This window comes from Ceratotherium simum, chromosome 27, assembly GCF_057802395.1.
Source record: "Ceratotherium simum simum isolate JZ-2026a chromosome 27, ASM5780239v1, whole genome shotgun sequence".
Lineage (NCBI taxonomy): Eukaryota > Metazoa > Chordata > Mammalia > Perissodactyla > Rhinocerotidae > Ceratotherium > Ceratotherium simum.
Genome location: NC_141926.1, coordinates 35,033,497 through 35,047,905, shown reverse-complemented (window position 1 = coordinate 35,047,905; position 14,409 = coordinate 35,033,497). Strand labels below are relative to the sequence as shown.

The following is a 14,409-nucleotide window of genomic DNA, read 5'->3' as shown; positions in this document are numbered from 1 at the left end:
TCGACTCTCCTGTGCATGTCTGATCTCCCCTTATAGGCTGTAAGTTGCACATAAACTAAGACCATCTCTTAAGTCATTTTTTTAAATCTTGTGCAGTGCCTCATACACTATATGTATTTACTAAGTGAATAGGGCAATAAGGGTAATTTATTCTACTTTCTTCTAATATAAAAAACTAAGATATGTAAATTGACCTTTCTTGGTGAATCAGAATTGTCATCCTGAATATCAGTTTCAAAGATGTACTCAGAACCTATTACGAGAAGGTACTCTGTGGGGTGTAGGGGGATAGCTATGAATAAAACAGGTGATGTGGAAGCGTTGAAGTGCCCTGCTAAATTTGTTCTGTCTACTATGGAATTGAAAGCCATATGAAGAAGGTAGTGTAAGTGTAAATTGACTGAGTTATATTTTCAGAAAGATGTTCTTTAATGGAAGATGGGGCTATGTAGGGGTTTTGGGACTGTGTGGGTCCCATGTTGTGTGTGTATGTGTGTCTGTGTGTGTGTGTACATGAGAAAGAGGGAGGGAGGGAATGCCTGAATGAGGGAACAGAAAAACAAACAAAAATACAGTTGCTCAAATAACCTCTTTAAAAATTTTTGTTCTAAGCAGTGTTCCTGAAACATGGGGTTTCCTGATTCTTGAATAATATATGGTAGTAATTTACAGTTATAAAGCTCCTTCACAATCATTACTTTTAATCTAGTGTTTTAAATTGTTGGCATTTCTGGAGTTTAAGGGTTGCATTTTCTAACGGAAGTTATTGTGTTTCCTAGGTAATAAAGTCACAGGGCTGGGTAATTCCAAACGAGGCCACAGCAGAATTTTTTTTTTAAATTATAGATCAGAGAAATGTATCTAAACTAATATTTTGAAACTTTCTTTATGGCTTTTGTAAGTTTTCCTTTATGGCTACAAATTTTATATATTGAGTGAATAGATTCTAACCATTTTCAGTATGATTATCCTTTTCAATGACCAAAAGAAATGGATCACTATATAACAATTGTTCTTTCAGTAACCTTTGAATGAGAAAATATATAGGCAAAAACTTACTATAAAGTCTGTGACTTGTTAAATGAATCTGCACTTTACTAATTAAAAAGTGTGCACATTCTTTGAAATACAGCATCAAATGTGTATAATAACATAATTTAGTCCAGACAATGCCTAATGCACATATAGGTTCCCAGTCCCTTAAAATAACACAATTGCTCATTCAGTGAGACCTTTCTAATAACACCTTTCTAATCACTACCAGTGATTGTTAACTCACAGGTTGGGGACCGCTGCTTTGGATGATATGCTGGCTTTCTCTGGCCACTAATTTAATAATTGACACTCTATTGCAAAAGTTTTAAAAATTATTCTAGGACGTTATTCTCTAAACTGTATTCTTTTTGGTTTTATTTTTGTGTTTTGAAGATTTGTATAAGTATTTATTTAATGAACTAAGATGAAGAACAAAAGCTAAACTTTTATTTTAATAGTTCCTTTCATTCCACAATGCTTCATTTGTTTACTATGTCCCAATTATTTATTTTCACTATCCATAGTTCACCATTAAATAAGTTGGTATACTCAAATTATTTTCAGGTATATTAAGTGACTTTAGAGTGTGCCTGTGCCTGGTAGTCATCTTTTGAATTCCAATCTCTCTCCTTTAAACACACTAATGTGCTGATTATCAGCCTGAATTTAATCAGAGCAGGATGACCTGGATTGATGGAGATGGAGTCACCACTCCCAGCAAAAGTTCCTGGAGCAAGCCATCTGCATCTCTTACCCAGACAGAGGTTCCCTAGGCATAAAAATGATGGTCATTGTTTGTTACCCACATGTACTTTTAATGTGATAATTTTTGCTCTAATGAAAATATACAAACATTTCTGAGATTTAAGATTTATATATCAGGAGAAGAAAACACAAAGCACTTATACCTATCTATATCCCTTCTTAGGCTATAAGAAATTTAAGATTTCTAAGTACCTATGTATACTTACTTGAGGGGTTTTGTATCAAAGTATCATGTCTAGACATTCTGAGCATAATAAATTTGAACATAATAACCATAGCTTTTATTTTATTGTAAATATGGTAATGCTAACATGTCTAATAATTCACTGTGAAAAGTCAGCCGTTAAATTGTAGCAGATCTCATGATTGTAACATGAATCCACCTGTGACATGATGGCTCATATGTTTACATGATCTTGTGTGTTGATAGCAGCATGCTGCCTGTAACCAGGGGGAGGGAGTAAGCCTGCTTCGTTCTGCACTCTTCAGACCACACGTAGACACTCGGTTCACTTCTGTATTCCTCATTTTAATAACCAGGATCTAGAAAACTGGAAGGAATTCAGAGATGGGGAAGTAAAAAGCCATATCAAATGAAGAATGGTCAAAGGTTCTAGGATTATATTCAGTATGTACTTAGTAATATATGTAGAGGACACATGGAGATAGCATAGCTATTAATTAATATTTGAAAAGTTACTGTATTTTGAACGTACTCTTCATGGATTTTCTGGGTAGAAAGTGTCCAAGGAGTCAAATTTCTATTCACTGCGGAGGAGAATTTCTCACAAATGGAATGGGTTGCATTAAGAGATAAGTAGATTCTCTGTTAATTGGTCTATTCAGTCCCAGGCTGGAAGACACGTGGTGAGCTGTGATAGGACAACAAGGATCCCCTGGGTGTGTGGACTACATAAGCTATAAAGCCCTTTTCAAACATGAGAATCCCTGAAATGTTGGAGAAAAAATGAGTATATAGCACAAATCATGACTTAACAGTGTCCAGAATATTTTCTTTTAAATTGCTGTCCCAGAACGTGTTTCATAATGTCTCATTCAAGTCCTGAACCGTTGTGATTCCTTAAGAGCCATACGTTCAAAATTGTGCTAGATTCAGATGCAGCGGAATATGGGGGACACCAGAGATTGGACCACAATACCGATTTCTTCTCTGAGCCTTATGAACATAATGGGCGTCCCTATTCTCTTTTGGTAAGTAAGGTTTTTAAGATATTTTCATTGCATTTTAATTTAATCCTTTATTTTAAAAGTGATGTTTTTGTCCAAAGAAACAACTCTTGAACGAGTAAGTGACATGCAAAAAAGGCAGGGGTGGGGGAGGAGCAGGGAATGAGAACAGCCCTGAAAACACCAGATGCGGTGTGTGGTGCTGGACTGGACTGGGTTCTGTAAAACTAATAGGCAGGAAAAGCTAATTGGGGAAATTTGAATATTAATAGGATTAAAAATTATTTCTCAAAAAATAAGAGGAAGGCAGTTTTTTTCTATTATGAACATTTCTATTTTTTGTGCAACAATTTACTTTTCTTCTGTTTTTGCTCTCTCTATAATATTTTACATTAAGCAGATTTCTATATTATTGAATGTTTAATGAAGTTTGGTTTAAAACACCTTAAAAGGATCAATAAAATATATCTTTTTTTCTTTCATGTAGTCACTTGAAGACTGAATTCATTCTAGTTAGAAAATTCCGTGGTTTCTTCATATTACTGAGGAAGGCGTTAAGTTATATAACTAATTTTTACTTTGTGTTTTTAACACAAATGAAAGAATATTGCTTTAAACTGCTGGGTTTAAATTATTTTAAAACTGTAGAATTTAGAAACTCTCCAGATTGGGAGGAATTCTTCATTTACTTTATGGCCGGATAAAGGATCAAGTCCACACCTACGTTATATATATATTTTTCTTTTCCTGGTTAGTCATATGCCTCTTTTCTCTCTCTCTCTCTCTTTCTGTCTCTTTCTCTCTCTCTTTTCCTTCTTTTCCCTCTTCTTCTGTCTCTCTGTCTCAGATCTGTATTTTTCCCCCTGGGAGGGCTTGGATTAAGATCTGCTTCACTTTCATGAGGGCAGGATGTATCTAACGAATGTATAGTTAGCTTTAGCATGGCTGTTAAATTCTCTCATTTTTCAAAAATTTACGTATAAGTCAAGCAGGAGAATTTGTATCGGACCCCTGTCTGGCTCTTTTTTCTACTATATTCTCATCTCTTAAAGTGGTGACAGCACATCACTTTGTAAACCACCATATCATATACAGAATTGATGTGCCAAAGACAGTGGCATAAAGTAAATGAAAAATGCAGGGATGAGCAAGATCGAGTTGTTGATTGAGACTCTGAGCAAAATGCAGTGGCCACAGGAGACTTAGGTGTTACCCTCAGTGTATGTGTGTGCATACGGGTGGTGTTGATGGTGATACTGGTAGAGCTTTGGATGTAGATGTAGATACATATGTGTTTTTAAGAGTGAGGGCTCGAAGGTGCTGTGAGAGTCTTCAAAGAATGATTGCTGTAGTCTGTCAGAATGTTCCGTTTTGCCACGTAAAATAAGATTAATAAAAATAGGTTCTGAAAGAATGATAAAATTATCTTAAAGCTCTGAAATAACCAAAAGAGTTAGAGACCCCTGAGTGGTTAGAGAGGTTGATTCAGCTGGCAAAGAGGAGTCATGGAGAAACAGCAACCGACTACAATAAGGCTGAACTTGAACCAATTAAACCAGAGTGAAAGGAGTTTGAAAGATCTAGACAGCAAAATTCTCATGTAGCCAACTTTCCCAAAGGTTCATGTATCCAAAGAGGGTTGTGTTAGGGAGAGAGGGCTGGTAGTATAGTGAAAAGACCACAGAAGGTCCTGGCAGAGAACTTAGGAGCAAGCCCTCTGCCTGCCACTTACCAGCTATGAGAACTTGAGTAATTGAAGCCTTTTGTGCCTCCGTTTCCCTCATCTGTATAATGAGGATTAGTAAAAGTAGCCTTCCTACGGCAAGAGATTCTTAGGAGGCATAAATTGATTAATGCAGCCAAGCATTTTGGAAACTGCAAAATACTATTGCACATGTATTTTAAAGTTATTATTGTCATGGCTATTCGACAATTTGTTAGGTATTTTAAGCACATCAGAACACTTGGTGCTTTGAGGACACACAGTTAAAAAGACCTTCTCCCAACTTTGGGAAATGATAATCTTAGGCAAGGGCTCACAATCTTTGGGCGTAGGCAGACAATATCTTGGCATCCTTTCCGTTTTGTAAGAGCAAAGATATTCTGTCATAATTAAACCAGCCAACCAGTGGCAGCAACAGTCAGGAGATTACTTTTTCAAGCACTAATTGACTTGATCTTGCTTATATGATATGTGCAGTTCTAAATTAGCAGGTGGAATGGAGAATATCACATAGGTCTCCATAAGAGCTGGAGGAATACAGCAGTGCAAGCACAGGAGAAATAGAGTAGAGCTTAACCGCTGCCAGTAATAGGATTCTGATCCAGCTCCGTCAGAAAGGTAGAGATGAACCCTGTCTTCCCAGCGGCAGCATTCTATTTTCCATGACTATAGGTGCTTCAGGAATTACTCATTAAATAAAAATTACTCATTCAGGCTCCAGAGGAAATGATCCCTGGTTTAATGTAAGAATAAGGGAGGCCAGATAGACCAGAAAATCCACTAGAACAGGTTCCTTCTCGCCCGAGTTATCCTTCGAAAAGCCAGAGAAAAAATTACGTTAAAAAACAGACCTATTATAAGAATGCTTCGTTATAATGGAACTTTATAAACTTGTTCCTATGTGCTGGCATCCAGTCAGGTTTCCTGAACATGACCATACGTGCTATAGGTCTCACATTCCACCACCAGTGAAAGATCGCTTCTGCCTCCCACAGGCCTAAAATAAAGGGGGAAAGGGGGACAAAAATATAGCTTTTACCTTTTCCATGCAATTTCTGGCCATTGTAACTGGGACACAGTATTTGCAAAAGCTTAATTTGCAAACTCAATAATCCAGAGGATCTGCTGAATAAGTGTCAAAGCTGTTTTCAAAGACAGCAACCAACAGAGCTCGAAGGAATCTTAAAATAGCTGTCCATGCTGCAGCATCAGCAGGGACCACTCCAGCGTCGTCTTTCTGTGCTCCATCAGCTGAAACTCGGAAGCCAGAGAACTGCGTGTGTAGTACCGTTGGAACGTATTTGTAAGGTCAGAGTCGCTCACAGATGCCAGGAAGCGATAGGGCAGAACGTATCCATTCTGCTTTACCAGCAGTTGTTGGAAATTCCATTTTAGCATAGCCATTTCTCTATATTTTGGTTCCTGATACAGGAACTTATATGTTACCCTAAATGTTAATCAGTGCCCTGGAGGTGGGGCAAGGGGCGCTTTCTTTCCTCTGGTTCATAAACTCTAATTCCATGGCACAAATGGAAGAAGAGAGATTATTGAACCTGAAGTGAATTAGATTCCTTTACAGTAACTCAAGCCGTCTCAATGGTGAAAATGTGAATAAAGCAATAGTTTTAGCATTTATTACTTTGCCAGTTAGGCTCTTTATCATTGAGAAGCAGATCAGTTTATTCACATTCTAAATTTGGGGGGTCAAAAGTAGACTTTGGTTTAAATAGGGCATTTGGCATAGATGTATCTTTTTTATTGCCCCTCGGTGGTAAGTATTGAAAATACAACTTGGCTGATGAGAAATGTCTTTTTTGTGTGTGCGTGAGGAAGATCAGCCCTGGGCTAACATCCGATGCCAATCCTCCTCTTTTTGCTGAGAAAGATTGGCCCTGGGCTAACATCCGTGCCCATCTTCCTCTACTTTATATGGGATGCCACCACAGCATGACTTGACAAGCGGTGCGTCGGTGCGTGCCCGGGATCCAAACCTGTGAACCCAGGGCCGCCGAAGCGGAGCGTGCACACTTAACTGCTTTGCCACCGGGCCGGCCCTGGAAAATGTCTTTTCCTCTATCCAAAATTATGAAACTGTTTAATTTTTTTTAGACAAATAATCAATCTTGATTCTTAAAGTTTACTCTTTTTAATATTTTTAAATTAGATGAGAAAATATACATTTCTATATAGAAATATTTACTAGCATCACTTTTCTCTTAACCTAATACAAAATAATGAATTAGAATAAGATTTCTTTTTTCTTAGAAAATATTTTATGAACTAAAGCTTGTTTGTAAAAATTAAAATTATTTTGTCATCCTTATTTTTCAAAATAATTTGTAAATTTTATGACAAATGTGTGTATATACTAAGAGTCTAATGCCCTTTTCAACAACTGATGTTATCACCGTTCAGTTATGTGCTATTGCTAAATTTAACAATTTCTGAGAAAACTTAAAAATTAGCCTTTAAAGTGTTTTTATTTAAAATTATTTTACGGGGCCAGCCCGGTGGTGCAAGCGGTTAAGTGCGCACGTTCCGCTGCGGCGGCCCGGGGTTTGCCGGTTCGGATCCCGGGTGCGCACCGACGCACCGCTTGTTAAGCCATGCTGTGGCGGCGTCCCATATAAAGTGGAGGAAGATGGGCATGGATGTTAGCCCAGGGCCAGTCTTCCTCAGCAAAAAAGAGGAGGATCGGCATTGGATGTTAGCTCAGGGCTGGTCCTCCTCACAAAAAAAAAAAAAAATTATTTTAAAATTTTCTCTTTTCAAATTTTTGAAACTCTGTTTTCAAAAATTGTGTAATTAATTTTTGCAACTCAATTACGATCCTAGAAGAACACAGTACTTTGCCTGGATGATATAATATAGTAGATTATTGTGGGATCAGTTATTTTATTATCCATACTAATGGTTGGCATAGTGATTAAGTCATTAAGCTGGGTAGGTTAGCATGCACTTTGACTCTCTTAATAAATGTATTGGATTATATTGTGGCATTCTGATTCCTTATGAAGAATTGACTACAAATATAGCTAGAAAAAACGAAATTCATGGCCATACATTCCATTTTCTCATATGTTCTTAATGTGATCCTAGCTATAAAATGTTCAGGGCTTAATGGCTAATAAATGGGCATAGTAAATATGTTTATCAGTGTATGTTATCTGTGACATGCCTACTAAATGTTTTCCATATACATGTATTTAAATATAAATTATATTTAAATATACTTAAATGTTTATATTTCAATCTACTTAAATTATGTTCATATTTTTTTCTTGCTGTATGAATCAAAACTATTTTTAGAATTAAAATTATAAAATGAGAGTTACAGAGCCAATACTTAGTACTGATTTATAGAGCCCCCAAATTCTTCATGTCTGTAATTGTCTCTTCATAGGATTAGCTCTAATTATCTTAAATCCTTTAGTATAATTGGTAGTCATTTCCTAACCACTAAGAAAATTGATTTACATACTCAGAACCCTAATAAAGAAGAAAACTCAAAATTCCATAAATAGCCATAGTTAAGAAACATCACTTGCCTGGAGAAATTCTTTCATATTGCCTATACTGCAAGGGCTCTAGAGCAACATAAACACATTCTGGTAATTAACACTGCAGTGAAAAAATATAATTACACAGTATTCCTGTTAATGATATCACATGATTATCAGCTGAAGGTTTTTGAGCAGATAGTATTTGGACGTCTCTAAATGTGACTGGAGTTGGCATCATAAAGCTCCTTACATAAAATGACCAGCATCATTTAGCGAGAGTTCTTGGAGCATTTTTTAGCCATTAAATGCCAAAATAGGAAACTCAATGCATATGTTGCAAACCTTGAACTTCTTATGTCATCCCTTTTGTTTTACTCTTAAATTTGGGCTAGCTAAAATACCAAAAGATCACAGAGATTGTTTATAAATTATCAGTTTATAGTTATCAGTTGTATTTCATTAATGAAATCTGTATGAGGTTATGAATCAAACAGAGCAGGTACCAAAACGGTGTGGCATCCAAACAGCAGATTGACATACTTGTTCATGATACATCGCTGTGCCACACACAGAGCAGGGACCTAATATGGTCTGTCCTAGGCCTGACACACGTGTTTCATTGCATCTTTCTCAGGAGGCTTGGGCTTTTCAGAATCCTTTTATCTTTATTTAGAGCCATAGAATATTAGAGAAATGTTTTTAATATAAAGGGAACTGGAATTCTTTTGTTCAGTTTCTGGTGCTGCTGAGAAATTTAGATTGGTCTTCAGTTTTAGGATGCTCGTAACAGAACAACTCAGAACCATTCTGATTATAACCTGCCATCCCGCTGATGAGTTACACCGAGTTACTGTGATTCCCCAAACTAAACACATAGAATAGAATAAGTACATGGCAAACTCCCTTGCAAGGGCAGGACACTGTCTTGATTCATGCCTGTTTTGATAAGACTTGGAGAGGGAATTGGTTGAATCTGACTGTTGGTTTCTTTTATTTCTCCTCATTTGCTTTGGTCTGTGTTGACTATGGAAATATGCCATCCTTTGGACTGATCTGTCTGTATCATTGGTAATGGTCCTCTTTTGTTCATGGTGCCTCCAGCTTCCTTTTGTTGAACCAATCTCATAACATCTCACCTATCACGGTTGGAGAGAAACTGTTGAGTGGAAGGAATTGCATTAGCAATTAAATCCTGATGTGGTTTAAAAGCTATGAGTCATTAAAAACAGTGTGTAAATTATAGGGAAACATTGTGGCATTAAAGTACATGGTTTCCCCACACCTAGTGACTGCGAGGATGTTTCTCTTTTGGAAGTACTAGATTGCCCATCAGATGTGAGACATTGAGCCACCCAGTGACTTTGAGCATTTCTGAAATTTTTCTCAAATGTTGATGATCATTTCCCAAATCACTGTTACTTTTAGTTGAAGATTAGAAAAACTGTTCTCTAGTTATTACATTCGTAATGTCAATTTCTCAAAATGCCATCCTTTTAAAACTGCTTTAATCTTTAATGTTCAAAACTAACCAACTGTATTGGTGTATCTGATTTTTTCTTTTTTTTTTAAGAGTTGTAAGAGTTCTTTATAACAGAAACCTTAAGGGAAAATGTTGTGTTCATGTACAGAGTGAGATGCTCTGGACATACAATAGTCTCATTTGATGAAAATCAGTTGTTCTGTTCTTTTATTTTTTTCCTAAAGCTGTGTTTTCTTTGCATCTTTCATTCTGCTTCTAAACTATAAAAGCCTTTTTCATTTTTTTAACCACTGGTCAAGCTTTCACTTAGATAAAGTGACTGAAAATAGCAAAACGTTCGCAAAGTCAGAAATGGAGAGATACTGTCACGATGACAGCAGTCTGTAATATTGTCTTTACTGTTTGCTTTGTTAATAGTAATTAAATATCTTATGTGTAAAATAGCATGTAGAGAAGCGTCCAGCGGTTAATTTTAAATCACTTCTCAATTTTATAAAAATTATTTCAGATGTAAGTATATTGAAGGATATCTTGTGAAATATGCACTTATTGACCCCACTATTGCTGATTCCTTTATTCATTATTCATTCTTTAATTCAGTCGTAATTGGCACCTTCTTTGTCCATTGACACCTACAAGAGTTATAAATATGAAGACATGGCCCTTGTAAAGCTCACAGTCCAGTGGGGAGGATAGATCATAAACTTGAAAAAAATCACAAATTAGGTTAAGTGTTCAGAAAGAAACAAAAATGGTGCTATGATAGAAAATGAAATGGAGAAAGTATCATATCTGGCGTTGTCAAGGAGCACCTCTCCGTGGAGCTGGATTTTTCAAATCCAAGAGGGTAAGGCACTAGCAAGATAGAGAGTGTTCCGAGCAGAGGGCGCAGCCTGGGCAAAGACCCAGAGGAAGGGCAGGGTATGGTGGCTGGAGCCTGGCGAGCGAGGCGAGAAGAGAAGTGCTGTGCTGAGCTGAGAGGCGAGAGGCGCTTATGCAAGAAGGAGCTGGGTCAGGACTCTGCGGGGCGCGGACAGGATGTGTATTGTATTTTAAGTGCCATGGCAAGCTTTTTGATTGATTTAAATTGGGAAGTGGCCTAAAATGCACTTAGGATCCCTTATATTACATTTTTGGGTTTTTTTGTTTTTTTTTTTAAAGATTTTATTTATTTATTTTCCCCCCAAAGCCCCAGTAGATAGTTGTGTGTCATAGCTGCACATCCTTCCAGTTGCCGTATGTGGGACGCGGCCTCAGCATGGCCGGAGAAGCGCTGCGTCCGTGCGCACCCGGGATCCAAACCCGGGCCACCAGCAGCAGAGCCGCGCACTTAACCGCCAAGCCACAGGGCCGGCCCCACATTTTTGTTCTTAAAATGACAGGAGAAAACAAACAAAACAGAATGATACATGTGTCTTGATGTAAAGCGATGCTTTGTACGTTACTTTTATTCACCTCGGTAGAATAACGTTGTGACCTGTGGGGCAGCCTTCCTTTCCCGCCTCATAGTACCTAACAGCCGTCAGTGCCATTTACGTCCCTGGTGTCTGAGGAACGTTGGTTTTTGTAAAGCATGTGGAGCCCTCTAGTGGTGATTGTTTTAAAGGCGTCTCACAGTGATGCCAGAAGCATTGGAACCGCAGGACAGTGTCTCCTCAGAGCCAGTAGAACTGTCAAGCTAACTGTAACTTGAAGCAAATGTGAGACTGCATCATGCCCCTTTGCCTTAATAACATCACGTTCAGTATTTCTTTCAGTTGCGCTGACATGGTTGTGTTGACCTAGGTGTACATTCCAAGCCGAGTGGCCCTCGTCCTTCAGAATGTGGATCTGCCCAACTGACGAGACCTGATTTCAGCTCCACTGGAGGAAGATGTGTGCTTTGTTTTCCCGTTCTCATTGTCACGAAGCTTATAACGTGTACGCTTTTCAAAATACAGTTGTCTAGCCGAAATGTCAAATGTCTGAAATTCAGTATTGCTTTATGCAAATGAATGTCAAACTTTAAGAAGTGGAGAGGGATTATTTTTGAATATTCACAGATCCTAGACTGTATTTTCCAGGCATCTAAGCAGCTAGGATTCTCAAATGAAGTATTATACATAATGTCTTTAAACAACTTTGCTTTCCTGGCCAATTATTTGATCCTTTTAAGTTCAAATTTGAATCATGTGTCATGTATGATTATTTCTGTTGAATGTAGACAGTCTTTTTTTAAGATGGATATTTCGTGGCTTTATTTGTTCTAATATTTCTTGGTCTAAATTACAAAGTACCAAGACTGTTACTGTATTTTTTCAAATTGTGTTTAGAAATACTGTAATAAATAGTAATAATATAAGATTAAGAATTGTATCAAAGATAACGTAAAAGTTATTATCTATGAACTCCTCCATGCCTCATTTTGCATAAGTTCCATCTTGTAGTCTCTTGCTCACTTGGTATCTTGGCACATGCTGATGTCTCAGTCTTTCCGAAGGCCTGAGTTGGTAATTGTAACATTTCAGAAAATGTCTTTTACTTTGAATCAATGGAAAAAAAAATTGTAAAATTGCTTTTGCTACAATTGTCTATTTCACTGTACAATTAAGGGCCTTGATTTAGAATGAATATGAAAATGCCTTATCTCAACTCCGATACCTTCCCGACATACATGCACATGTGCACGATGGACTAGGAGGCATGGGGATTAATAACATTTTTTTTCTTAGGTACCATTTTGTAACTTGAAGTTATCTTAACCCACTCAGATATCTAAGCTAGTCTCCAGCTGTAAACCTGAGCACTTTTAGAAGCTGAATTAACTGTCTCAACTCAGTGGGATACTCAGTCATGAAGTTGCCCCTCAGTTTATTAAATACTTCACCACAGGTCTAAAATCATTGCTACGGAATTCATTCATAACTGAGAAATTATGATGCACTTATAAGACGTAAAATATCTGTCACTTTTTTAAAGATCTAATATTTTCTTTTACATTAATACTGTGTTTTTGTTTGTTTTTAGCCTGGTTATTCGTGATTAGTAAGGAGCACTTAGAAATCTTTCTATTAAAAACTCAATAATGGAAGAAATAGCAAAATAGACTTACTTTTATAGCTAAACCTATATATTAACCACCTTCCTTATAACTTTTTTGAGTAAAGCCTCGAATCTAGGTCTTGAAATGTGTTATTTGCTTTAACCTCAAAGTAGAATAGTAGTTGGATTTCCTGAAAGAATCGGCGGTGCCCGCTGAGGATGATGCACACCAGGAAACGTGACTGAATGCCGCCTGCAACGCTTTTCCTGTTACAGGGACCTTACTAATGTCGCAGCGCTGCCGTGATCCATGTACTATACCTGCTGTTGATGACGTGATGTGCACCCATGATGTTTCGTGTTCTAGTTTATACTTCCTTACCTTTGTGTTTCTTACGTGTGAACAGATATGCTATTTTTCTATTACAGCTCTTTAAAAATGACAAGAAATGACTTCACACCCAGAACCCATTTCCTTTCCATTGTGATCCTCTGTGGCAAAGTCAAAAAAACCAGAGTAATTGTATGCTGTGTTTTCATTATACTGGTTGATCTTACTAATATGTTCTTTAGATTTCACATCTGAAGTTTGAATTGAACAATGTAATGTAACTTAATTTCCCTTGTCAAGTGTTTTCACCCCCAAGAAGAGCAATAAATGTATGTTGCTAGGTAAGAATTATAAAAATACATGCAAACAAATAAAATATTGAATCCAAAATAGAACGTAGTCGTTGTTTTTTCCTATCGTAGCATAGACAGCCTTTATAGAACATTCTAATATTGTAGTATATTTCACTTTAAATCATCATTTTTGTATTAGTAACATTCTCATCATCGTGTAATCTGGTGAGAAGTTCTTTTTTTTATTGGCTAAACATTTTCAATAATCAACAGAGAGGCACAAAATTTTACTGTGTGCCTTATAATAATGTTTTTTCTATGATGTGTTTATTACCAACATCAAAAATGAGACTGGTCTATCTTCTTGACTTTTTTAGAATAAGTATTTTTACTGTTTTTATTTTTTATGTTCTAGAAAACATAAATAACTACAGATTTCTTTCCGTCGTTTTCTAATATTAGCAAGTGAGTGCTAGTAATTGCTCTGTTTACCCCTAATGCTAATGATGCTTAATGTTTTAGTTTACTATAAGCTTACTCAGAAAATGCCATAGTTTTTAATAGTCAAAAATTGAACTGTAAACATATTTACTAGAATGCTTCTTACTTTATAACACTTGAACTCTGAGGGTCAACTCCTTTCGTATTTTCTTTGCTTTATGTTCAATGTTTCTCCCTTTGCTCTGTTCTCAGCCGGTGTATTCATCTCTAACATAAAATGAGGGATTTAGCCACCATGTTGTTCAAGTTCAAAAAATAACCAGTGACAATAAATTGACTTTTCTTGTGGCCGCTGTAAAAGAATGCACGTATTTTTCCCTCTGACTTGAGCACTCCCCCTTCGCAATATCAATTCAGCATTTGTCACCCATCAGGGTTATAGCCGTTGCTATGCGGGATCATGCAGGAGGTTGTTTCAATAAGGAGCCTGTTCTTCAAATAGTATAGCAGTGAGTGCAGACAGGTCTGGGGGAGGCGATAAAGGGTAATGTATTCTCCTCTCGTGCTCCGCTTGGCGCTTCAGGGCAAATATCCTTGCGCTGTCTCTGGTCCTGCAGCCATTGAATCTG

The 14,409-nt window shown here is 37.1% G+C and overlaps 1 protein-coding gene across 1 annotated transcript in view; it reads left to right on the top strand.

Annotated features, from left to right (window-relative positions):
* Window positions 1–13,441, top strand: part of GBE1 (1,4-alpha-glucan branching enzyme 1) — a 266,110-nt gene extending 252,669 nt beyond the window's left edge. The window contains exons 15-16 of the mRNA XM_087418209.1: window positions 2,895–3,012; window positions 11,480–13,441. Of these exons, the coding sequence (XP_087274335.1) occupies window positions 2,895–3,012; window positions 11,480–11,536 (175 nt within the window). The 3' untranslated portion in view covers window positions 11,537–13,441. The remainder of the gene's footprint in view (window positions 1–2,894; window positions 3,013–11,479) is intronic.
* The last annotated feature ends 968 nt before the right edge of the window (window positions 13,442–14,409 follow it).